The sequence below is a fragment of the Miscanthus floridulus genome, chromosome 17 (assembly GCF_019320115.1).
Source record: "Miscanthus floridulus cultivar M001 chromosome 17, ASM1932011v1, whole genome shotgun sequence".
Taxonomy (NCBI): Eukaryota; Viridiplantae; Streptophyta; class Magnoliopsida; order Poales; family Poaceae; genus Miscanthus; species Miscanthus floridulus.
Window position 1 is genome coordinate 21,414,057 of NC_089596.1, and position 26,031 is coordinate 21,440,087.

General features: G+C 48.1%; 3 protein-coding genes and 1 pseudogene across 3 annotated transcripts; 1 reads left to right on the top strand and 3 right to left on the bottom strand.

Annotated features, from left to right (window-relative positions):
• Positions 1-6,645: 6,645 nt before the first annotated feature.
• Positions 6,646-14,684, bottom strand: LOC136518567 (putative disease resistance protein At1g50180). The gene is made up of 4 exons (XM_066512237.1): positions 14,493-14,684; positions 13,535-14,403; positions 11,102-13,142; positions 6,646-6,709 (listed from the first exon to the last, which is right to left on the bottom strand). The coding sequence occupies exons 2-3, from the start codon at positions 14,377-14,379 to the stop codon at positions 13,061-13,063; spliced, it is 927 nt and encodes a 308-aa protein (XP_066368334.1). The 5' UTR covers positions 14,380-14,403; positions 14,493-14,684; the 3' UTR covers positions 6,646-6,709; positions 11,102-13,060.
• LOC136515386 (proline-rich receptor-like protein kinase PERK2) lies at positions 7,061-7,924 on the top strand. Its single transcript, XM_066508990.1, has one exon. It carries the CDS (start codon positions 7,061-7,063, stop codon positions 7,922-7,924), a length of 864 nt encoding a protein of 287 aa, XP_066365087.1.
• On the bottom strand, positions 11,096-12,637 carry LOC136515387 (disease resistance protein PIK6-NP-like). The gene has a single exon (XM_066508991.1). The coding sequence runs from the start codon at positions 12,635-12,637 to the stop codon at positions 11,096-11,098; it is 1,542 nt and encodes a 513-aa protein (XP_066365088.1).
• Positions 14,685-18,072: 3,388 nt separating the features above from the next.
• Positions 18,073-22,308, bottom strand: LOC136515388 (disease resistance protein Pik-2-like; annotated as a pseudogene).
• Between the last annotated feature and the right edge of the window lie 3,723 nt (positions 22,309-26,031).

Genomic DNA, 26,031 nt, shown 5'->3' on the forward strand with positions numbered 1-26,031 from the left:
CAAATTAGTGTGAAAATATAAGAAAAGCTTTTACAAAATTTCCAATTATTTTGACAGAGTTCTGCATTCATTCCGCTTGTGCGAACACAAGGTTGACATGTGCCCTTATGGTTCGATGTTGTGATGAGTGATTGTCAACGAGCTAGGCGCCTGAGGTTGAGTTTGCTGGACTAACCATGGTGTGAGTTGTGGTGTGCAACATGTCTCTTGGCTTGTGGTGCACATGTGTTGAGCTCGGAGGCGGTGGTCGACGGTGAGGTGAAGGTCAAGTAGGGACGTGCCGTGCCGATGGATCGGGAGTGATGAAGGACGGACGTGAGGCTTGGACCGAGGGACCAAGAGGCCAGGTGATCAGCCACGGTGGCTGACACTTGGGGACATCGACAAGTGCAAGTGTACATGGAGAGTGACCATGTTGACCAAGTCAAGACGGCGGCCGACGAGTCGAGCGGAGGCTCTAGAAGACTTGGCGGCCGGGTGGTTGAGGACGCGGTGACACGTGTTGTGGTACGGGGGATGCGTATGGAGTACGCTACTCGCGAGTGGTTTGGTGGGTTGAGCCTCAAAACCACCAGGTGGCAGGTTATCGGGTTTGGGCCTCAAAACCCGGGTGCGGTTCTGGTGGAAATTAGAGGCGGCACGTGGCGTCATCGCGAGGCTTGCGTCGAGGCGAAGCTAAGTCATAAAGGGCGCGTGGCCGTCGGATGCTTCTATCTCAAGTTGGACCATAACACCTCCGGGGTCAAGTGGTTCGGCTCAAAATATCTAAGGGCATTGTTGGGAATATGTAATAGCTCTATAAATAAGGTAGAGGCTACCCCCAACAAGCCATCTCTCCGGTTAGTCATTTCTTTCATCTTTGTCAGGGTTTCCCTGTCTCTAGATTGCTGTAGTGATGCACAGATGATTTAGCCAAATCATTCATCTGTGTAAATGTAAGGTCGAGATGGCAGATTAGAGGGGGGGTGAATAGTCCTTTCTAAATTTAATCGTGCCAGCTAACTGAAATAAATACGAAATTAAAACAATCAGTCTAGCCAAGACTACACTCCTCTATCTATGTTCTCTAGCACCTTGCAAAGATCCTAATTAAGCAACTAAGGTGCCAGGCTAGCTAGGGCTCACCTATCCAATTCTAGGTGCAAGGTCACACAAACCTATGCCACCAGTATTTTGCACACCGGGCAACTCCTACACAATTCTAGTAAGGAAAAGCACAAAGCTCTTAAGCTCACTAGCAATGCTCAATAACAAAGCAACCAATGCCAAATTAGAGAGCGCAAATTACTTAGCTACACAAACTAAGCAATGTGACTAACAAGGTTACACAAACCAAATTAGCCACGCAAGGGAGCTACTTCTATGCTACACAAGCAAGAAGGTAACTAGTGAGCTACACAAGCTAACTAATTACAAGAGCAACTAATTACAAGAGGAACTAGACAAACACAATGTATATGAAAGTAATTACAAGCTATTTCACGGGGCTGTTCATTTTGCCATGCTGCTTAAACACATGCTTTATTTTTCTCAGGAGATGAACGTTTTGGAAGAAGTTGATCAACCAAGTAGCCTGATTGACTACTATGTGACCCAGTTGAGCTTTTTGCTGTCACGCAAGGCTGCAGGTTTGGTCAGCCTCCAAGCACGCTTGGCACGGTTCCAGCACCGCCTCAAAGAGCAAGAGATCCTTAGCCACAAGAAACCTTCCAGATAGTATGATCAGCAATGGCTCATTGGCTCTGGCCTTTTGCCTGGTAATCTGATTGCTTGGAGCTCAGTTGTGGTCTCAGTTGTTTTTTACCGGTGCGCTCGAGTAAATGCTAGTCCCAAGCAAGGCAGTGATAGAAGACACATGGGAGTGGCTTAGGGCGGTCTTGATGATGAGGCCGTGGTCCCTGCACACTTTGGGTTTGTCTTGTCAGGGTTGATAACTAGTTTGGTAATAGTCCTTTTTGCAGTGGGCCTGCTTGGGTGTGCTTTTTTTGGCGGGTGTATGGCTTGCCCACTTTGCCTTTCTTTCTTTTCTCCATTTTGTACGAGGAATTGGAACTGTTGTTTGCAGATATCAGTGGGTCTGATTTTCGCCGTGGGGTCTTTGTGGAAACTGATACTTTGTTGTATATTCATTACTGATATTATTTGCATTGAGGAAGGAAAGGATGTGTGAATGGTGAAGCCCTTGAAATGGTCTTTTCCCCATTTCTTTTGAGCGAAAACAAGGAACACCAACTGTCGTATATAAGTAACTTCCCCATTTGTAACAGTGACAGTCAACATTCTCTGAGACTGACCTTTTCTTATGATTTTTTTTCTGGACAAACTCCAAATGTTTAGAAGGGCACTCATTTGTCTCCAACATGAGGTATAAATCAGGTGGAAACTCTCGGGTTTTTTCGTGGTCCTAAGCTTCAATAGGTTTAGGGTCTTTTGGTTAGCAGTGGTCATGGAGGTCCTAAGCATCAATAGGTTTAGGTTGAATCTAATGAATTTGATGTTAGCTTGAAGATATACCATCTAATTATTTAAAGATAAACAAGATCATCATTACAAATTATGAAAATTGATAACTACTCAGGAATGATGATAGTGTGTTTAGAGGACTAAATAACAAAAAATATTTTGCCATTCTCATTTCCCTCTGTATTTTTTCTTTTCCTGAATGCTTTTCTCATAATTATTTTAGTAAGTCACGATATGCAAACTAACTCACATATATATGTTCTATATACTATATTATCCAAGGACAATTTTCTCCACTTGAAACGAGTTTTTACAATGCATGTCGAAATCTCACATTATTCACCAAACGAGAGTATTGCAATTGCAATTCAACCTAAGCCAACTTGACTGGAGAACTGGGTAGGCTGATACTCAGCATTGTCCCCAAGGTCTTTGTATATAATACAATAAGATAAGAAAATACATTGCTCACTATCCAATTATGTTTTTTGAATAAAGAAGAAGAGAGATGGGGAGGGAAATGTCTCACCCACTAGCAACGTGCATATTTATTACAAATAAGGAAGTCATCAATGACTTGAAAACACTAGTCTCATATATATAGATCTCAGGGAGATCTGACGATGGATGGTGTACACATAACCGGATGGGTGCATAAAAAATCAGTTCCATTTGACTGAATATGTGTCTAGAGGCCAAGCAAAATATTTAGAGAGAATTCCTTATTTGACACTGGGAAAATGAGTCGTTCCTTTCTTGGCCCTGAAATTTTCTTCGTTCCCTATTTGACACTCACTTCAACTTTCATCCCTAATTTGACACTACCGTCAAATCCGTTAGCTAACGGTGTTAACTGGTTGTTAAAAAGACGTTTTTGCCCCTTGAAAAAAAAGCGGCGAAGCAAATTTGAGAGGAAAAAAAACCTACATCTTTTTTTGCAGCTGGATGCATGCATCAGAGGCGGGTGCTGGTTTTTTTTCCTACGTTTTTTTATTCCAATCGCCAACTGACTCTCATGAACTACTAAAAGATGTGTTCCATCATAGTGAAACTGCACCATTGTATCACCAACTAAAGCACCGGAACCATTAGATGGACGTTTGATGTATCTTGATTTCTTCTTCTCCCAACCATCAATGCTCCAAACACATAGCTGCAAATTTCATTTCATTGCAAAAAACAAGAAAAGAATGATTCAGAAAGAAACAATACTGTATTTTTAGATATTTATACCGTTTAGAAAGTGGAATGTATTTATAGATCTTTATACATTTTATAAAATGGACTAATGGATGGTATGAAATGCGACTAACATAATGTCGGGGGAGCATACCCCGGTTACCCCACAACACGGCTTACGCCAGAGGAAAGCGCACTTCGGGTGGCCCAGTAGGCCATGGCCCATCATCCTCGTAGCGCTTCGACTACTCGCTCCCCCCAACCACGTAGTCGGATCGGGATACGAGGCATGACCTCGACCATCCCGGGCCTAGGCTGACCGTCAATGGATAAGACTGGAGGAGGTTGGTGCATTCAATGCATCTGCCACAACTAGACGTGCACACACCGCACACCCACTCAGACCAAAAGGACGACAACCACCCAACGGACCGCGGGGCCTTAGGATGCATGGACCACCCTTCGGACCATAGGGTCTTGGAGTGAGGCATCACCCCTCGGACCGCTCCCCCCACCAATTCAAAAGGCCACTCCGTGGCCAGGCGATGTCAGGATATGGCATGGGGCCGCTCAAACACGACTCGATGGGCAGGTGTACGGCCATGCTCGCCACAGAGCACGGGTGTCACGTCCAGGGACTTGACTCCTCGGAACCAGCCAAACAAGTTGACCCCCAACCACCTATGTGTGGTCAGGGACGATGCCTCGCTACCCCCTTCATGACTAGGAGGGCGCCCGGTCAGCAGAGGACGATAGCCATAGACTCAAACTAGCGCACGACGCCCCCCGGGGGAAGTAGGCGCAAGGACGAAGGCCACGACTCGCACTATGCGCCCACATCCCATAGGACTACAAGAGGACAGCCACGACCCGCACTGTGCCGGTATGGCGCACCATACCTCGACGTGGAGAATAGGAACCTATGACGACATCCGAGCATGCAACATAAGCTAGGACAAGATGCAGAGGGCCCACGTACCGGTCTCGCCAACCGCCACCCTCCCCTCGGGCTCTCGACCACTCAGGTCGGGGGAACCCTTTTCTTTCAATTGTAACTCGGCCCCCAGAAGCGTATAAGGGGAACTAGGCCTTCATTCTAGCGGACGGAAAAAAGGAAACACTCTCTCTGGCTCTAGAGGGCTCTCTCTCTCTCTCATCCTCTCCCTTCTAAACCCACACTTACGAGCACCCCCATTGTAAGCCAACTGAGCACTTGAACCGAGAAACACCACCTCGAACCCCTCTGAGACTGGACGTAGGGCTCCGGTCTGAACCAGTATAATCTCCCCATGTCTTGAGTGCTTCCATCGATTCCTAGAGCTGAGCGGCACTAAATTTACTGGTCGGTTCACAAAACACCGACACATAACATTTGACTGTATTTAATTCAGCATCCCTTAAATTTATAAGCAAAAACAAAATCACTAGCCCTAATTTTGATATATATTAGAATTCACACCTGAGCATCAGCACCTGAAGATACAAGCACCTCCATTGATTGCGAAAATGCTAGTCCAGTTATCTTTTTGTGATGACCCATGAGCACAGTTCTAACCTGTGCAATTCGATTAAGATAAGTGGATATTTTGGCACGTTGATGTTAAATATAAACTAAACGGTAATTAGTACACTAAGCATAGTGTTTCACATAGGAAGAATCCATTATCCTTAAAAATTCTCAAATTTTAAAATGTCGAGCTAACAACATATGTATGGTTTATGAAGGTTTTTTGGGTCATATACCACGAGGTACTTACTACTCTTCATATTGTTGACGGGAGCTACCACAAAGTTGCTATGTAATATGTGTACCTTGTGGTAGTATCTGCTCAAAGTGCGCAAAAGGTACATAATTTGTTATGTCAAAATGAACATATATAAAACAACATCTACAATCTTATGATATCCTAATACATAAGTAAAATATGAGGGGATATATAGTCTGAAATGAGAGCATATTATTTTACAATGGGTACACTAATGCATTTCCAGTGAGAACTATATATAATAAGTTTTGCCAATCCTATGAGATTCATGCAAACAGGGATGACATATTCATGTTCAATACTCACTTCGTTTGTACCGACATTGTAGATTTGAACTGAAGAGTCCTCCCTTCCGATAGCTATGATGTTATTGTCTGGCGGGTAGAATGCAAGGAAAGTTGCAGCAGGTGGAGGTGCCATGAAAGTAGTCATGACCTATATATGAGAGATTGCACAAGATCAGTGAAGCCAAAGAAAGGCCATGGTGCAACTACGAAATAAAAATTATTTTACGGAAGTTGTCATGCATGATTTGTAAGAGATCAATCATGGAATTAACTACTTATTGTTATAGACAACTGAAGAAGACATACCTCGAATGTCATCATGTTGAACCATGAGACTTTGCCACCAGAAGCAGAAATTAGATAGCTGTCATTTGTGGATAGTGCAGTGCAGGCTGTTGCTTCTTTAGGGTCATTGCCATCAATGGTGTCATTTGTCATTGGAATTCCATTTTCCGGTTGCCATAGTACAGGTGGAACAGATTTGGACGACTAACGAAAAGTAATGATGGATGGTTTTTAGAAAACAACCAAACAGAACTACAGTGTTGAAATCTTAAGCTAGTGGTCCTATATAACCTTGCCACGTGGATTCTTGTCCCTGTGCTCCCATTTCCACAGCTTATGAACAGCATTGGAGCTGAGAGCCAAAAGTGCCACCCCATTATCTGTGTACAACAAGCGCATAACCTACGAAGAAAACAAATAAAACACAATGCTTATCAGAATTATATACTATTCTGAATATGAACATAACAGTCTTAAATTCTACCGATTTGTTCAGTGTGTGCTATGTCATGAAAATCATAAGCACACGAACAGATACTGATGTGTGATATTCCTTTCATTAATTTAAATGGAAGATGTACATGCAAACGTTGTTGAACATACTTTGCTTGAAGATGCGGTCGGATCTGGCATACGCAGTATTTGAATATGTCCTGAGCCAACGATATCATCCGCCAACTTCCAGGCCTTGGTTACTAACTCAGGGGCTTTGCTCATTTCCATACATGCCTACCATTTGTTTGATATGGTTAGCAAATAAATACAAATATATTGAACTGCGAGGAAAAGAAAAAAAAGCACGAGCACACTCGACTGGCCACTCATGAATTCCCTGTCATCATCATAGAAACACAACATACACAATCCAACCAAAACAAAGATACAAGCTTTCTTTCAAAAAAACAAAGACGGTATTCCCTTTCCAAGGATGAGTTGGCTCCCCTAGGGTTGGCGACCCCTGGCGGCCGCCACCCACCCCCCGCCGTCGCTGTCGCCGGCTGCCATCCCGGCGCCGGTGGCCCCCTCCCCCTCCTCTCTCCCCCCCTACTCCCTCCATGAGCCCCACAAGTCCAGCCAGCGATGCAGGCCGGCGCCGCCCCCAACCCGCCGCCACCGCTGCTAGTGGTCCCCTCCCCCTCCCCTTTCGGCGAACCCAGCCCCCACCAGCCGGATTTGCTGCTGGTCGCGGGCACGGACGCCGAGGCTGCGCGGCCACCACCTCCGCCCACAGGGCCGCGCCGCCGCCGCAGGGGATGGCTTCCCCCTACCTCCCTGCATCCGCGCACCCCCTCCTCTCCACTCCTGTGCGCGGGCGCAAGTGAGCACGCGGCACGGCCGCCGACGCCGCCCGCGTCGGGCCCCTTCGCCAACGTCCCACTGCACGGCCAACCCCAACCTCGCCGCGCCTACGCCCCATCATCACCACCATGGGCCACCTCCCCGATGATGGCGGACGCCTCCGACGGGAGCCTCCCTGGGTCGGCGGACCCCACCAACGTGGGAGTCGGCGCTGGAGCGCCCTGCCCGCCCCAGCCGGAGCCGACGCCAGGCACCACTACCGTGGCCACCGCGACTAGGGCTGGGATGCCGCCTCCAACGCCAATGACGCCGCGCCCCACCACCGTAGCCACCTCCGGCGCTGGAACGCCTCTGTGGACTCCCTCCCCGTCCACGCCGCCGACGGCGCCGGGCCTTTGCGCCACGACCACCACCTCCAGCTGTAGCTCCATTGAGCCCGACCCGCGGGATCTAGCTCTGGAGCACCTCCGCAGATTCCCTCTATGTCCCCACCGACACCGGGCTCCACGCTCTCACCAGCCGTGGATCCGTTCTACCCATCTTCGGGAGGGCGCACGAAGCGCCGTCGATGGGCTGACGATGATGGCGACGAGTCCGACAACGACTGCCCCACAACCTACCTGGAGGCCGCTCATCACCCTGTGAAGCCGGCCGCAGCGTCCCCCCGCGCGCCTAGACTCGTTCAGTCATGGTTCTGTGGCACGGCGGAGCGGACGCTAGACAGGGACCTGTGCGATGGCGGAGGAAGCGTAGCCGGCCGTGCCACCAGCTAGTGCACGGCTTGCCTGCTCAACCAGTGGCTAGTCGGGTCCCTACCTACCAATGCCTTAGCGCCCGCAGAAGGGTCTCTGCCCCCAACCCCTCGGTAGTCCACCACCCTCGGATGAGCACGCGGCACGCCCGCTGACACCGCCCGCGTCGGGCCCCTCCACCAGCGTCCCACTGCACGGCCAACCCCAACCTCACCGCGCCTACGCCCCGTCATCCGATGTGAGCCTCCCTAGACCGACGGACCCCACCAACGCGGGAGCCGGCGCTGGAGCGCCTTGCTCGCCCCAGCCACCGCCGACGCCAGGCCCCACCACCGTGGCCACCGCGGTCGGCGCTGGGATGCCGCCTCCAATGCCAACGACGCCGCGCCCCGCCACCGCAGCCACCTCTGGCGCTGGAGCGCCTGTCTGGACTCCCTCCCCGTCCATGCCGCCGATGGCGCCGGGCCTTTGCACCATGGCCACCACCTCCAGCTGCAGCTCCATTGAGCCTGACCCACGGGATCCGGCTCTAGAGCACCTCCGCAGATTCCCTCTGCGTCCCCGCCGACGCCGGGCTCCACGCTCTCACCGGACGTGGCTCCGTTCTACCCGTCTTCGGGAGAGCGCACGAAGCGCCGTCGATGGGCTGACGATGAGTCCGACGACGACCGCCCCACAACCTACCTGGAGGCCGCTCATCACCCTACAAAGCTGGCCGCAGCGTCCCCCCGCTCGCCCAGACCCATTCAGTCGTGGTTCTACGGCGCGACAGAGCGAACGCTAGACAGGGACCTGTGCGATGGCGCAGGAAGCGCAGCTGGCCACGCCACCAGCTAGTGCACGGCTTGCCTGCTCAACCAGTGGCTAGTCGGGTCCCTGCCCGCCAATGCCTTAGCACCCGCAGACGGGTCTCTACCCCCAACGCCGATGGGTGGCGGGAGATCCTACCCCGACAGGAAGCAGGACCTGTGGCTGCCTTGGCTGAGCCTCGCCGCGGCTCAGGTCTGCGTGGATAGGCTCAGAAGATCCTAGCATAGCTCCGCGACAGTTGTTTCAACTACCTCTCATACTCGCACCGAGTAGCGACCTACCGATTGCCACGCCGTTGCCTGCACTGCCATGGATTCCGCCACCTCCCGTGGGACCGCAAGCGATCCAAGTTGGTGCCGAAGGGTGGTGGCCTACCTCGCCGCTCAGCTCATGTCGACAACACACCGGCCTCCCAGCACGCACCCCTCGGTAGTCCACCGCCCTCGGATGGGACCGCACAGGGAGTCGTACGGTGTGCCGATGGCAACCGTCAATGCCGGAAACGACGTCGACGGCGCAGGGGTGTCCTAGCGATGGACATCAGCATGGGCGCGCCTGCCAACTATGCCACTGCTTCGACTGCCGCATGAGGCTTCCTCGAGCCAGATCCGGTGGCGGAGGCGCTATGCGAGGGCGCAGGGCTTCTCGTTTGGCTCATCTCGGTCGATCCGATGCTGGACGAGCTTGTCGTCTCGCCCGTCGAGAACCGACCAGTGGTCACACCAGCGCCTGGGTGCCTGCATGCTGCGGCATCCTTCTCTCAGGAGGTTCAAGCTTCGATGGTGGACACCAGTTCTCCGGCGACGGGTCCCCAGTGCACGACGGACCTGCCTTCGTCATCACCTGTGAAGGGCATGCCTCCACAGATGGAGCAGCCCGTTGTCGTGGGTGCTGTGGCGCCAGGGGACGACAGTGAGGTATGGGCACCTGGGTTCGAGCCGGCCAAGCACATGGTGGGTACTTCTATGTCGACGCTGGACGGCCATTCGTATGGCCAAACCACACCTGACCCTTCTACGTCGACGAAGGACGGCCAACCGGATAGCCAAGCCATGCCCGACCCCAGCGATGCGACGCCCACGCCGCGCGAGGCCGCTCGGCGTCTCGCACGGTTTACCGAGGAGATGCAGCTCAAGCGAAGGTCGCCCTTAATCGCCACTCCACCAAGGCAGAAGGCGGCAACCAAAAGGCCCCTGCCAATCAGGCGCAGATGGATTGCCGCTCAGCCGCTGGCGCACATACCGACCTCCAAGCGGGGCGAGGTACTCCTCATGCAGAGGATGGACATCGTGCCATCGGCGGCTACAGTTCATCTGCGTCCAAGGGAACATACAGCGGCATATTCACAGGGAACTTGATGCCGAGCCAAGTGAAGGCTCTGGACGAGCTGTTCCCAGCGACCAACAACAAGGCTGGTAGAAGAACGTTCTTCTCGGATGGCGGAGTGGGGTCGTGCAACCAGCAGCGGAGACGTCCAGCTCCGTAGGTCGCTGCGGTGCTCTTAGTTCGGTTGTTTACCATTTATGTAATATCGAGGTTTGTAACAGTCGGCTAGGAAGGTCCAGTCATAGCTGTAAGACCACCTAGCGCGCTCATCAGAAGCATGTCGTTTGTATGGTTAAACTCTTCTTATTAATTACAATGATACGCAAATCTTTTGCGTATTCGAAAAAAAAAACTGAGTGCTTTTCCTTGCATTTCTAATTACGTTCCTTCGGTAGTTAGACACCACAATTCATAATGTTATGAATGAATCTGCCTTGAGCCACGCAAACACGGCCAACCAGTTGGCAGACTATGGCATTTGTGAGACAACACGGCCAACTTGGTGATATGCATGCATGGCCACTGCAATCCTGCGTGTTTGGATCGGAATCTGAGCTAGGCAGCAGATCCAGCCGCTGGTGTTCATAATCTGAGCCAAAAGCAAACAGGCCCTACATGCATGCAAGCGAGAACAAGGCAATCGGGATATTTTTACGTTAACTATCACGACCCACCCACCCTTACTTAATACGGAGTAACTATTTATTTAGGAGAACCTGATTGAGCTAGGACTAATAATAATTCAAAGGAGAGGAGCTAGCTAGATTTAGTCCTGTACCACTTGAACCCCGTAGGTACTGTATGTATGAGATAAACATTTTATTGTGACCATTATAAAGATAGAAAGACAGGATAGATAGGAAGTAATAGTTAATCAGAGCCAGTAGCATTTGAAAGCAAGTTCAAATGTGCATGCATGATCAGTTCATCATACCTCTTGGTAGCGTGAGATCATATATTGTGATTCTACCCTGTTGGTTAGAAGGGTGGGATGTTTTGGATGGACTGCGGCCGCGTGCTCCAACGCAGCCTCCGCTTCCTCCACATCCCAAATACTGGCACCTCCACAGTTCACTTCGGCTTTGACTATCCGGAGCGAACTTCTTCCGAGGTTCTGGAAGCCAAGCAGCTTGTCAAAACCAAGATGCGGGTTCTCGTCTTTTAGGGACCGCACATGGACATGAAACTCTAGCGATTCAAGACTTGGCATGATTCTATTATTAGATGGTACCCTGCTGCTGTTGCACTCGCTGCCGCGCAGATCAAACCAGATAGATGGACCGAGTATCTTTAAGAATCTCAACTTGCGAAAGTAGACAACACCTTTATCTGTACGAATCTTTATGCTAACTACTGATTCGGTGTCATCGGAATCCAGTCTGAGGCAACTGAGCTCTGGCAGCTTGGCAAGGGTCTCCATGTCCTGGTCTTTCACAACTACCACTTGCACATCCAGATAGGAGATGTTTGGAGCAAGTGACGAGTTAATCCACGCCGGCAGTGTAGAGAACTCGAAGCAGTCCAAACGCAGCAAACGGAGATGCCGACAGGACAACCATACTGCATCGCTGCTCACCCAGTCCTTACTTGAAGGATAATCCGAAATATGAAGTTCCTGGATATTGTGCAGATGGCCCAGGGACTCCAGCAAAGCACTCTCGATGCTCTCACTCCAAACAGTAATCCTAGTCTCGAGCACCCGCAGTTCCTTCAGCAGGCCCAGCTCCTCCACAAACTGCATTATTATAGCATCTTCACCAGAACACGATATACGTAGGTCTTGCAGTGACGTGAGCTTACCGATTAAACCTGCTGGCACTATTATTGCCCAAGCACCAGCTCGTAGGCAAACAAGTTGCGTCAGAAGTCCCACCTCCTCCGGCAGCTCCTCTATACAGGAGCCCCATAAATCCAGTGTTTGCAGAAACCTCAGATATCTTACCTCCCTAGGCAGCTCATAGATATTGGTACTCTCTAGTCTGAGGTACCTCAAGTGAAGTAAACTCCCAAGATGATTCCACGACACATCTTTGATGCAGTCTTTGTTGAAAACAGAACATCCTACCATTTGTACTACACGTAAAGATGGGAGGCGTGGGCATAATGCACAAAAATCACACTCACCGGCAAAAATGGATCTCACTTTCTCCACAGCGATGTTAGCCAGCTGGCCAACGTTGTGCTCTTCAACACACTGTAGGGCTAACCTGCGAGAAATGCTCCCCTGAAGTTTCTGTCGCTCATCACCATTCAATACAGTGACAACATTTTCTTCACTCGATAATTGATGTATCAAATCAAGAACCATATCATGAACTGAGCATGCATCAACGTACCCTTCATATAGTGTCTCCTGTGCCTGGATCATGTTTCTATTTATCAATTCATTAAAGTACCTCTCCCCAAGCTCAAATAATCCTACCCCTGCTGCTGCTTGTTCCTCAGAGATGAAACCTTCAGCGATCCACATCCATATCAATCTATTTTTCTCTATGATACGATCTTCCGGAAATACGCTTAGATACAACAAGCAAGCCTTTAGATGTGAAGGCAGATCATAGTAGCTAAAAGACAATATCCTTCTGGTATTATCTACATCATCATTGCCTTTATGCCCAAAACCAATTGAGTTGTAGACCTCAGACCAGTCCTCTCCTGGTTTACTGGCCAACAAACTGGCTATTGTAATGATAGCAAGTGGCACGCCGCCACATTTCTTCAAAATTCTTTCACATGTCTCAGCCGGAAGACTATCGAAATGCTTCCCTTCACCGTCATCTATTCTTGCGTACAATAATTTTTCAGAGTTATCATGAGAAAGCGGCTTTATTTTGTAAGCTTCATCAGCATATGCAGCAACTTCCGAAATGCGTGTAGTGATCACAAGTCTACTTCAACAATTACTTTCTTGCAGAGCACATCTGACTAATTTCCAGGTCTTCTTGTCCCATATATCATCAATAACAATGAAACACCTACACATTTACATGACAGCGTAATTGCCTTCATGAGTTGGTAATTAAAATGAGAAAGCATATAAAGAACAGAGCAATGGCATTATCGACCATAAAAAAGAACAGGTGGTTGTAGATTTGTATTTCATACAACTAGTTATGCTTACTGCTGAAAATACAAATTTACTTCTTTATGACTCTTTTAAATCAATTGTGTATGGATCCAAGATTACTGTAGTAATTTATAGACTTGAAGTGGAACATGCTAGCTCCTTCCAGCCTTAATGTAATATATAAAATAAATAAGAAATAAGGAAAGAATTGTACGGCTACGTACTTATTGAAATATAATTAAGTCTCTATATATGCATGTATGCAGTGACCAGCCTTGTGTCGAGTGATTAAACTCGTACCTGTTTTCCTGGACGAATTCCTTGAGTTCGTCCATGAGTTGCTTTTCATCCAACATGGTCATATTCAAATTCATGAACTTCTTCTTATCAAGGCCAACAAGAATGTCTCTCAGGACTTTCTTGAAGTCAGGGTTTCGACCCACTGGAATAAAAGCCACCCACTTGAACCGCGGTTTAAGCTGGTCATAGACAGCTTTTGCAAGAGTAGTCTTGCCCAGTCCTCCAAATCCAACAACAGAGACTATCTTCATCTTCTTAGGACCAGACGCATCACCGCCGTCATCCCCTAGGGACAGCATATCTATGAGCTCATCCTTTGGTCCCTCAATGCCAACAAGCTCTGTTGGACTCTTGTACAGATTCAAGATGCGAGGGTCGATGGTCGTTGCTGGCTTGGTGACAACGCTGTCGGGTGTTTTGTACCGGTCACGCCTTGCTGCCAACTCCGCAAGCTTTTTGTAGATTTCTTGGATCTGGCTAGAGATGTTGCGGCGAGCCTTGATCTTCTTGAACAGGCTGCTCACCTTTTTCCTGAGGCGGCGGAGCTTGTGTGTCTCAGTAGCAGGCTTAGGGGCATCGACGTGCACCAGAAATGCGTCGATGATGTCCTCCATGTCGTAGGACGCCTCCCTGACATCACGCGCCCAGAGCCTGACCGGCGCGTTGAGCTGGTGCTGGTCCGGTGGCATGTCGCTGATCTCGCGGAGGACGGCGTGCGCAGCCTCGAGCTCCCGTGAGAGAATCTGGACCTTCTTCTTCACGCCCTTCTGCAGGCCGTACTCCTCCTTGAGCAGCTCGCACAGCTTGGGGAGCAGGCTCCCCATCGCCCTCACCGCCAGCTCCATGCTTGCAATATCGATTGGTGGCTCCTGCACGCAGCAGCTTGCATTAAAAAGACTAGTAGTAAGCGGGGCTGATTTTTGTGTTGAAATTGAAAGCAAGGTAAAGGTGGGCTCACCTAGATTCACCGCCTGTTCTTGGTCTGAGCCCTGTAGCTGTAGCAGGAGAAAGCCAGACTGGTCGAGGAAGCCGCGCAGCAGCTGGATCTTCAGTTCACGCCCCTCGCAATGGTGGCTCCAAATGAAAAGAGAAATGTATAGAACTACTGTTCCATGTTCTTGAGATTGGAGCAAGCTGAAAAGCCCGCGGGCCAAGACAATTTAAAATAGTAACCAGAGACAGAGAGAGAGAGCAGACAGACAGCTTTTCCAGTTGACGACAAGAGAAAAGGTGAGCTTTTCATTTTTCAATTGTTTGATTAACGTGTGCGTGTGTGTCACGCAGAGCTAGGAAGTTGCACAGAAAAACAGCTCTGCTGCTTCGTGTTTGATGTGTCGGTAGTAAACTACTCTGGCCCGGCTCGCGATAGATGTCGTATTTTTTCTCGGGCTGCAGGTGACCACATTTTTTTTTCCGCCGGTTTAATTTAGATATACAAACCAGCTCATCAGCTCATCAGTACCGCCGTCCAAACCAGATGCAGTTGTGAGGCGGCAACAACGCAAGCGGCATCGTTTGTATAATTAGGACAAAAAGGTTCATTCCCCCTAAAGGCTCCTTTGGATACCACGCCCTCATCCACGGGTGGGGAGAGCCCCATGTATCTGCTCCCCCTCCGAGCACAGGTGCCCGTTTGGAAGCAATCATGGCCCCGTTTGGCTTGCAGAATTGTGGTTCAAACTCGCTGAAAACACTGTTCTGGCTGAATTATTATGAGAGAAAAATATTGTTCTGGCTGAAAAAACAAGCTGAATAGTACCGTTTTCTGAGTAAGCCGAACGGGGCCCATGTGGCGGAATAACCCTGGTCGATTCCTCCCCATCCCTGTCCATCTACGGGGAAATAAAACAAACGACTCCTGTCCCGTGACAATTTCTCCACGTAGCTCGCTTCTGTTTCTTTGTCGTTGCGGCTTCGTCCCCATCTGCTCGGCGGCCGCCCGCCGCCTGATCTACTCCCGCCTGCACCTCCCCATCTACTTGATAGCCAAATGACGAGAGAATACAGCACCGAAGTGCCAGGGATGTCATTTGCACAGAAAATTCCCCCCACATGATTGTGTTCCAAGCAAGTTTCGATCACCACCTGTCATCCAAAGGAGCCCTACTGTAGTCAAATTCTTAATGTACTCCCTCCATTCCAAATTGTTAAGCATTTTGGCTTTTATAGGTACATTGTCTTTACAATTTATGTAAACATAGTGTATAACTAAATGCACGGTAAAAGCTATCTATCTAAAAAAGTTGTAGCGTCTTATAATTCAGAATAATCTCATGAGTATCCATGTGATGTTCTATTTTTATTTCCTCTATTACATGGCCTTACTTTTTTTCCTTGTTTCCTACCTCTTCCCTTTATATTTGTTTTGTCTTCTATTAATTTTTTCTATTTATTTTTTGGTTATTCATTTGTTTTCAATTTTTGCTATATATGTCATATCATTTATTTTTCTGTTCTCATGGATATAATATGCCCAACATTGTCCCCCAACGTCTTTGTAATAATAGGAGAGGATACATTGTCCACCATCCAATTATGTTTTTTGAGTAAAGAAGAGGAGAGATGCTGGAGAGCGAGGGAAATGTCTGACCCACTAGCAACGTGCAGATTACAAATAAGTAAGCCCTCACTGATTTGAAAACACTAGTTTCAAATATACAGATCTCGAGGAGATCGCTGGTATATAGGCAACTGGATGGGTGCATAAAAAAACAATCCCATTTGGCTGAATATATAAATAGAAGCCAAGCCTAATAGTTAACTGATGTTAGGCAACTGTAGGTTGTGCCTTGATGAAGGCTACAATTGTGTTCTCTGCCATGATGACACTGAGGAAAAAGGAAATGCACTTGTTCTTTGAATGTACATCTAGTACGTGTTACACGGTGGTTCATGCTTGGCATACAATGGAATGTCCAAGGTAGCATTTATCAGATGCTTTGTCCACGAGATAGAACAGCTTCGACTGCCCTTATTCATGGACCTTATTGCTGCTTGGTGTATTTGGAAGGAGAGGAACTACTACATCTTCAACAATCATGTGCCATCCACAGCTGCTTGGAAAGCTTGTTTTATAAGTGAAGTTAGGCTCCACTTATGTCGCTACCCCTAAACTTTAACATGTAATAGAACTTTGGCTCAACTCTTTGTAGTAGGTAGTTTTCCCTTTGTAAGGTAAGGTCCTGCTCTTGTTAGCTCCTAGCTAACACGTTTGTAACTCGCCCCTGTGTTTTTTGAATTTATTCCTGGGGAGCTTTGGTCCACAGTTTCGATCAAAAAACGGTAGGTTGTGCCTCGTCGGTTGATCAGACACTCTGTTGGCTATCACTTCTGCTCCCGCTGATATCACCGGGTGAACGTTGCTCTAGGGAGGAGGCGCCAGTCTTACATGTCTGTGTCCAAACAGTGGCTCCACCACAAGAACTGCGCCATCGCTCATGCCCACTGCAATCTGATTTGGCTTCCAGGGATTCGCAGCGGCGACAAACATGGGATAGACAATTCCACCACTGCCACACCTCAAAATTCCTATTTTGGGTTGTGAATAGTTTTCACAAAATAAGATAAATGATTTAATAGTTTTTTATAAAAATTTCCATGATTTAGTAACCAGAGAGAGAGAGAGAGAGAGAGAGAGAGCAGGCAGACAACTTTTCCAGTTGACGACAAGAGAAAAGGTGAGCTTTTCATTTTTCAATTGCTTGATTAACGTGTGTGTGTGTCACGCAGAGCTAGGAAGTTACACACAAGAGAGAAAAAGAAAAACAACTCTGCTTCCTCTGTGATGTGTCGGTAATTTAGATGCAAACCAGCTCGCATGCTTGATGAATGATGGCCGAAAACGCTGTGGTGGCCAAATGCTTTGGGGCAAACACTATCTCCCGGAATTGGAACAATGTTGGCGATGGTGTGATAACTAGTTGTCTTTTGGCAAGAAGTACCATGCTTGGGGAGTGGCTGCAGTTTGCTGGGCCATATGAAAATCTGGTAACAAAGCTTGCTTTGAAAAAAAGAGAAATTTTACAATGGTTGAAAAAAAAAACATGAGTCGTTCATTGGATGAGATCGAACGGTGCAAAAGTAGGAGGTACCAATGTGAAAGTATGTAGATGTACTAAATAAGTGAGGATAGTTACAAAATTAGGTGGGGCAAGTACCAAAATATGCGTAGCTAGATTTATTTTTTATTTTATTATTTTTTCAGGTTATAGGTAAGTTGGTAATTTTAGCATCTTAGGAGAATCACGGACTGCTCCATCTCCATTGCTGCAGCAGCTCGTCCTTGCGCTCACACGGCTGTCTCCTTTGCCTTTACCGCCACGGCATCCTCATGGCGCGCAGTCCACGGTAGTCACCTTGGTGGGAACAGCACATGCTCCGCCGGTGGCGCTGCAACATCTGGTTGCGTTGCCTTTCACCGTCGCCCGAGGATGCTCAGTGTCAGCGGACGGTGCCGGTATGTTGATCACCACTGCTGCGCGCTCCTGCTCAGACGGCTCGCTTGGCTTCTAACAGTAATGGCACTATGGCAGCCTACTTTAGTCCCACCGCCTGGTCCCTGCAGAGGCCGTGGCGCCGTCCGATGCTCCGGCGAGCTGGGACCTCATCGCCAGGGACCTCGCCGTCGCGCGGCATGCCTCGGGCGCCCCACCCCTCCGCCTGCCCGTGTCCGGCTCCCGCAGCAGCAGCATGCTGTGCAGCACGGCGAGGAGGCATGTGCCGACGTCGGCCAGCACGGCCGCCCATAGCACGGGCCGCCACGCAATGGCCAGCGCGAGGACGGCGGCCTTGGCGCCCACGGAGACGAGCACGTTGGCGGCTTTCCTGGTTACAGCAGCCGTTTCAAGGGATCAAATCAAAGATGATGAAGACTGGTCTTTCACAACCATTGGGCGAGCTTCGGGGCTTAACGATGTCGCAGAGGGGCCAGGGGAGAGGGTTACGTGAAGGGCACAACCTCTATTACGTAAATACCCTCAATAAGATAAATTATTATTTAATAAATAATGTTTCTCAATTAGTTATTATTTAGCTAAAAAAATAAAATAAAATATACTTTCCCAACCATTGTAAAAGATCTTTTTATATAGACCATTGGCTCCCTCGCTTGCATATGTCTAAGCGAGGTGGGACTAATAAAATTTAGAAGGACGCTGGCTTGCAGCGTGGGAGTTGGCTTGCAGCTTGTAGAGTGGGACGTGGCTGGGCCTCTATGCCTATCAGTTCACCCAGACAAGATGTAAGAGTGATACAGTTAACTGTGAGATATAGTGCTTATAAAAGAGTCCATATTATAGTTAAATGTGAGATGTAGTGCTTATAAAAAATCAGCCAGACGAGACGTGAGAGTGATCCAGTTAACTGTGAGATACAGTGCTTATAAAAGAGTCCATATTATAGTTAAATGCGAGATGTAGTGCTTATAAAAAATCACCCAGACAAGACGTGAGAGTGATCTAGTTAACTGTGAGATATAGTGCTTATAAAAGAGTCCATATTATAGTTAAATGCGAGATGTAGTGCTTATAAAAAGGTCTATAAAAACAGATGTTATATAACCTACATACGCTTGCCCATCCACCTGCATAGGGATGAAAACAGATCGGATACGAACGGATATCACTAATATCATATTTGTTTTGGATGGACTGCGGGCACCTCCACAGTACACCTCGGCTTTGACTGTCTGGAGCGAACTTGTTCCGAGGTTCTGGAAGCCAAGCATCTTGTCAAAACCAATAATATTATTAGATGGTACCCTGCTGCTGTTGCACTCGGTGCCGCGCAGATCAAACCAGATAGATGGACCGAGTATCTTTAAGAATCTCAACTTGCGAAAGTAGACAACACCTTTATCTGTACCAATCTTTATGCTAACTACTGATTTGGTGTCATCGGAATCCAGTCTGAGGCAACTGAGCTCTGGCAGCTTGGCAAGGGTCTCCATGTCCTGGTCTTTCACAACTACCACTTGCACATCCAGATAGGAGACGTTTGGAGCAAGTGACGAGTTAATCCACGCCGGCAGTGCAGAGAACACAAAGCAGTCCAAATGCAGGAAACGGAGATGCCGACAGGAGACCCGTCCTTTCGCTAAAAGAGAATAGTCCCAAATTCGAAGTTCCTGGATATTGTGAAGATGACCAAGGGACTCTAGCAAAGCACTCTCGATGCTCTCGCTGATCCTAACACGAAGCACAGTCTTGAGCACCCTCAGTTCCTTCAGCAGGCCCAGCTCCTCCACAAACTGCATTATTATAGCATCTTCACCTCCACACGATATACGTAGCTCTTGCAGTGACGTGAGCTTACCGATCAAACCTGCTGGCACTCTTATTGCCCCAAAACCAGCTCGTAGGCAAACAAGTTGCGTCAGAAGTCCCACCTCCTCCGGCAGCTCCTTTATCCCGGAGTCCCGTAAATCCAGTGTTTGCAGAAACCTCAGATATTTTACCTCCCTAGGCAGCTCAGCGATATTGGTACTCTCTAGTCTGAGGTACCTCAAGTGAAGTAAACTCCCAAGATGATTCTCCGACACATCTTTGATGCAGTCTTTGTTGAAAACAGAACATCCTACCATTTCTACTACACGTAAAGATGGGAGGCGTGGGCATAATGCACAAAAATCACACTCACTGGCAAAAATGGATCTCAATTTCTCCACAGCGATGTTAGCCAGCTGGCCAACGTTGTGCTCTTCAACACACTGTAGGGCTAACCTGCGAGAAATACTCCCCTGAAGTTTCTGTCGCTCACCACCATTCAATACAGTGACAAAATTTTCTTCACTCGATAATTGATGCATCAAATCAAGAACCATATCATGAACCGAGCATGGATCAACGTACCCTTCATATTTTGTCTCCTGTGCCTGGATCATGTTTCTATTTATCAATTCATTAAAGTTACCTCTCCCCAAGCTCAAATAATCCTACCCCTGCTGCTGCTGCTGCTGCTTGTTCCTCAGAGATGAAACCTTCAGCGATCCACATCCATATCAATCTATTTTTCTCTATGATACGATCTTCCGGAAATACGCTTAGATACAACAAGCAAGCCTTTAGATGTGAAGGCAGATCATAGTAGCTAAAAGACAATATCCTTCTGGTATTATCTACGTCATCATTGCCTTTATGCCCAAAACCAATTGAGTTGTAGACCTCAGACCAGTCCTCTCCTGGTTATTGTAATGATAGCAAGTGTCACGCCGCCACATTTCTTCAAAATTCTTTCACATGTCTCAGCCGAAAGACTATCGAAATACTTCCCTTCACCGTCATCTATTCTTGCGTACAATAATTTTTCAGAGTTATCATGAGAAAGTGGCTGTATTTTGTAAGCTTCATCAGCATATGCGGCAACTTCAGAAATACGTGTAGTGATCACAAGTCTACTTCCACAATTACTTTCTTGCAGAGCACATCTGACTAATTTCCAGGTCTTCTTGTCCCATATATCATCAATAACAATCAAACACCTACATATTCACAAGACAGTACAAGAAATGGTAAATAAATATACGAGATATCATTTATAGTTTTTTTATTCGTATATCACCATTTCATTATGTTCCTTTCATCATTTTCCTTTATTAAAATAAATAAGATATAAAGAACCAATAATTGTGCAGCTACATAATCTAAAAGCGGCTATAATTATTGTTAGCAGTGAGCCAGTGATGAGTAGCAATGATTAATGAATCGGTGATCATATTAGCTCGTACCTCTTTTTCTTGACGAATTCATTGAGTTTGCCCATGAGCTGATTTTCATCCAAACCCATTAATTTGGGACGAGTGTAAGTTTGCTCATCAAGGGCTATGAGAATGTCTCCAAAGACTTTCTTGATGTCAGGATTCTGACCCACCGGAACAAAAGCCCGGCACTCGAAGCACGGTTTGAGGTGGTCATAGACAGCTTTGGCAAGAGTGGTCTTGCCTAGCCCTCCAAATCCAACGATAGAGAGGATCTTCATCTTTGTAGTACTAGACACATCCACGTCGTCATCCCCTAGGGACAGCATATTTATGAGCTCGTCCCTTGGTCCCTCAATGCCAACAAGCTCCGTCGCCCTTTTGTATAGATTCAGGATGCGAGGGTCGATGGTGTTTGCAGCTACAGGGCTGGCGACAATGCTGTCAAGTGTGTACCTGCCACGCCTTGTTGCCACCTCCTCAAGCTTCTCGTTGATGTCATCTATTAGGCTAGAGATTTTGTGGCGAGCCTTGCTCTTCTTGAACAGCCTGCCCACCTTTTTCCGGAGGCGAGGAGCATGTGTGGCTCAGTAGCCTCATTAGGGTCTTCAACGCGCACCAGGAATGTGTCGACGATGTCCTCCATATCGTAGGATGCCTCCCTGACTTCACTCGCCCAGAGCCTGACCAGCTGGTCGAGCTGGTCCGGTGGAACATCGCCGATCTTGCGGAGGACGGCGTGCACCACCATGAGCTCCCGTGAAAGAGACTCGATCTTCTTCTTCACGCCTTTCTGGAGGCCGTACTCCTCCTTGAGCAGCTTACCCAGCTTGGGGAGCAGGCTCCCCACCACCAGCTCCATGGACTGCAAGCTCTCGGTGTGGGCGCCGCCTGCGGACAGCAGCTTGCATTAGTGGTAGTAGTAACTAGTAAGCGGGGCTGATTTTTGTGTTGGAAAAACAAGATGAAGGTGGGCTCACCCAGATTCACTGCCTGTTCTTGGTCTGAGCCCTGTAGCTGGAGCCACGCAGCAGCTGGATTCGCAATGGTGGCTTCAAATTAATTAAAAGAGAAATGTATACAATTACTGTTCCGTGTTCTTGAGATTGGAGCAAGCTGAAAAGCCCGCGGGCCAAGATAATTAAAAATAGTAACCAGAGAGAGAGAGAGAGAGAGAGAGAGAGAGAGAGAGAGAGAGAGAGAGAGAGAGAGAGAGAAGTTGAGCTTTCCATTTTTCAATTGTTTGATTAACGTGTGCGTGTGTGTCACGCAGAGCTAGGAAGTTGCGCAGAAAAACAGCTCTGCTGCTTCGTGTTTGATGGTCGGTAGTAAACTACTCTGGCCCGGCTCCCGATAGATGTCGTATTTTTTCTCGGGCTGGAGGTGACCACAGTTTTTTTCCACCGTCCAAACCAGATGCAGTTGTGATGGCCGAAAACAACCATGGGCACCCAGCCGAGCGTCCATCAGGTTGCATCAACGGCAGTGATGATGTGCTACATGGCAGCTCATCTACATCACGCAGGTTAGATCATCGAGAAGCGGAAAAAAGTACGGTAGTGGTGCAACAACCATGGGCACCACCACTCGGAACCATGCCACTACCATGTTACAAGCCCAAGCCCACAAGAGGAGCCGGCCAACGTGCCACGCAGGTCGGGTCGAGTTGGGAAGCCCAACACGCGTGTGAACGGTGCGGAGTGGCTGTGAGCTGTGTCTGCGTGCACGTATCCGGGCAAGGCCCGTGTAAGAGGGATATATATTAGGTAAATGTGAGGAGAGAAGAGGGTAAGAAGAATATGGTAACAAACTCAAACTATCGTAATCCTGTCCTCGCTCGAATCCTCTCTGTTCTACTCCGCTCCTTCCGATCCCCAATTCTCCACTCCTATCTCCCCTGCTAACATACTACCAGCGGAACGCGATGGAACACGTGAGGCACCGGGGAGGCGGCAACCACGCAAGCGGCATCGTCGGCCCATCCCAAAGCTCACGGGACCTAACGGGAAAATGATTCTCCTGATCTAAAATACAGTGGTGGAGTTTAATTAGGACAAAAAAGGTTCATTCCCCCTAAAGGCTCCTTTGGATACCGCCGGTATCCCGGCCTCATCCACGGGTAGAGAGAGCCCCGTGTATCTGCTCCCCCTCCAAGCACAGGTGCCCGTTTCGAAGCAATCATGTGGCGGAATAACCCTGGTCGATTCCTCCCCATCCCCGTCCATCTACGGGGAAATAAAAAAAACACCTCCTGTCCCGTGACAATTTCTCCACGTCGCTCGCTTCTGTTTCTTTGTCGTTGCGGCTTCGTCCTCCCCATCTGCTCGGCGGCCGCTCGCCGCCTGATCTACTCCCGCCTGCACCTCCCCATCTACTTGACAGCCAAATGACAAGAGAGAATACAGCACCGTAGTGCCAGGGATGTCATTTGCACAGAAAATTTCCCCCACGTGATTGTGTTCCACGCGAGTTTCGATCACTGCCTGTCATCCAAAGGAGCCCTAATGTAGTCAAATTCTTAATGTACTCCCTCCATTCCAAATTGTTAAGCATTTTGGCTTTTATAGGTACATTGTTTTTACAATTTATGTAAACATAGTGTATAACTAAATGCACGGTAAAAGCTATCTATCTAAAAAAGTTGTAGCGTCTTATAATTCAGAATAATCTCATGAGTATCCATGTGCTGTTCTATTTTTATTTCCTCTATTACATGGCCTTACTTTTTTTTCCTTGTTTCCTACCTCTTCCCTTTATATTTGTTTTGTCTTTTATTAATGTTTTCTATTTATTTTTTTGTTATTCATTTGTTTTCAATTTTTGCTATATATGTCATATCATTTATTTTTCTGTTCTCGTGGATATAATATGCCCAACATTGTCCCCCAACGTCTTTGTAATAATAGGAGAGAATACATTGTCCACCATCCAATTATGTTTTTTGAATAAAGAAGAGGAGAGATGCTGGAGAGCGAGGGAAATGTCTGACCCACTAGCAACGTGCAGATTACAAATAAGTAAGCCCTCACTGACTTGAAAACACTAGTTTCAAATATACAGATCTCGAGGAGATCGCTGGCATATACGCAACTGGATGGGTGCATAAAAAAACAATCCCATTTGGCTGAATATATAAATAGAAGCCAAGCCTAATAGTTAACTGATGTTAGGCAACTGTAGGTTGTGCCTTGATGAAGGCTACAATTGTGTTCTCTGCCATGATGACACCGAGGAAAAAGGAAATGCACTTGTTCTTTGAATGTACATCTAGTACGTGTTACACGGTGGTTCATGCTTGGCATACAATTGCTTGGCATACCTTGGTGTATTTGGAAGGAGAGGAACTACTACATCTTCAACAATCATGTGCCATCCACAGCTGCTTGGAAAGCTTGTTTTATAAGTGAAGTTAGGCTCCACTTATGTCGCTACCCCCAAACTTTAACATGTAATAGAACTTTGGCTCAACTCTTTGTAGTAGGTAGCTTTCCCTTTGTAAGGTAAGGTCCTGCTCTTGTTAGCTCCTAGCTAACACGTTTGTAACTTACCCCTGTGTTTTTTGAATTTATTCCTGGGGAGCTTTGGTCCACAGTTTCGATCAAAAAACGGTAGGTTGTGCCTCGTCGGTTGATCAGACACTCTGTTGGCTATCACTACTGCTCCTGCTAATATCACCGGGTGAACGTTGCTCTAAGGAGGAGGCGCCAATCTTATATGTCTGTGTCCAAACAGTGGCTCCGCCACATGAACTGCGCCATCGCTCATGCCCACTGCAATCTGATTTGGCTTCCAGGGATTCGCAGCGGCGACAAACATGGGATAGACAATTCCACCACTGCCACACCTCAAAATTCCTATTTTGGGTTGTGAATAGTTTTCACAAAATAAGATAAATGATTTAATAGTTTTTTATAAAAAAAATTCCATGATTTAGTATGTCTGGAAACAAATTAGTGTGAAAATATTAAAAAAAACTTTTACAAATTTTCCAATTATTTTGATAGAGTTCTGCATTCATTCCGCTTGTGCGAACACAAGGTTGACATGTGCCCCTGTGATTCGATGTTGTGATGAGTGATTGTCAACGAGCTGGCGCCTTGGGTTGAGTTTGCTCGACTAACCATGGTGTGAGTTGGGGTGTGCAACATGTCTCTTGACTTATGGTGCGCAGGTGTGGAGCTCGGAGGCAGTGGTCGATGGTGAGGTGAAGGTCAAGTAGGGACGTGCCGTGCCAATGGATCGGGAGTGGTGAAGGATGGACGTGAGGCTTGGACCGAGGGACCAGGAGGCCAGGTGACCAGCCGCGGTGGCTGACACTTGGGGACATCGACAAGTGCAAGTGTACATGGGAGTGACCGTGTTGACCAAGTCAAGACGGCGGCCGGGTGAGTCGAGCGGAGGCTCTGGAAGACTTGGCGGCCGGGTGGTCGAGGACACGGTGACACGTGTCGAGGTACGGGGGATGCGTATAGAGTACGCTACTCACGAGTGGTTTGGTGGGCTGAGCCTCAAAACCACTGGGTGGCAGGTTATCGGGTTTGGGCCTTAAAACCCGGGTGCGGTTCTGGCGGAAATTGGAGGCGACACGTGGCGTCATCGCAAGGCTTGCATCGAGGCGAAGCTAAGTCATGAAGGACGCGTGGCCGTCGGATGCTTCTATCTCGAGTTGGACCATAACACCCCTGGGGTCAAGTGGTTCCGCTCAAAATATCTAATGGCATTGTTGGGAATGTGTAATAGCTCTATAAATAAGGTAGAGGCTGCCCCCAACCAGCCATCTCTCCAGTTAGTCATTTCTTTCATC

Bases quoted from the DNA above. Each gene is read 5' to 3' on its own strand.
- LOC136515386 (XM_066508990.1), top strand. From the start codon at position 7,061: ATGCAGGCCGGCGCCGCCCCCAACCCGCCGCCACCGCTGCTAGTGGTC.
- LOC136515387 (XM_066508991.1), bottom strand. From the start codon at position 12,637: ATGTGGATCGCTGAAGGTTTCATCTCTGAGGAACAAGCAGCAGCAGGG.
- LOC136518567 (XM_066512237.1), bottom strand. From the start codon at position 14,379: ATGGAGCTGGCGGTGAGGGCGATGGGGAGCCTGCTCCCCAAGCTGTGC. The intron at 13,143-13,534 runs GTACGAGTTTAA...GTAAATGTGTAG, and splicing joins GAATTCGTCCAGGAAAACAG to GTGTTTCATTGTTATTGATG.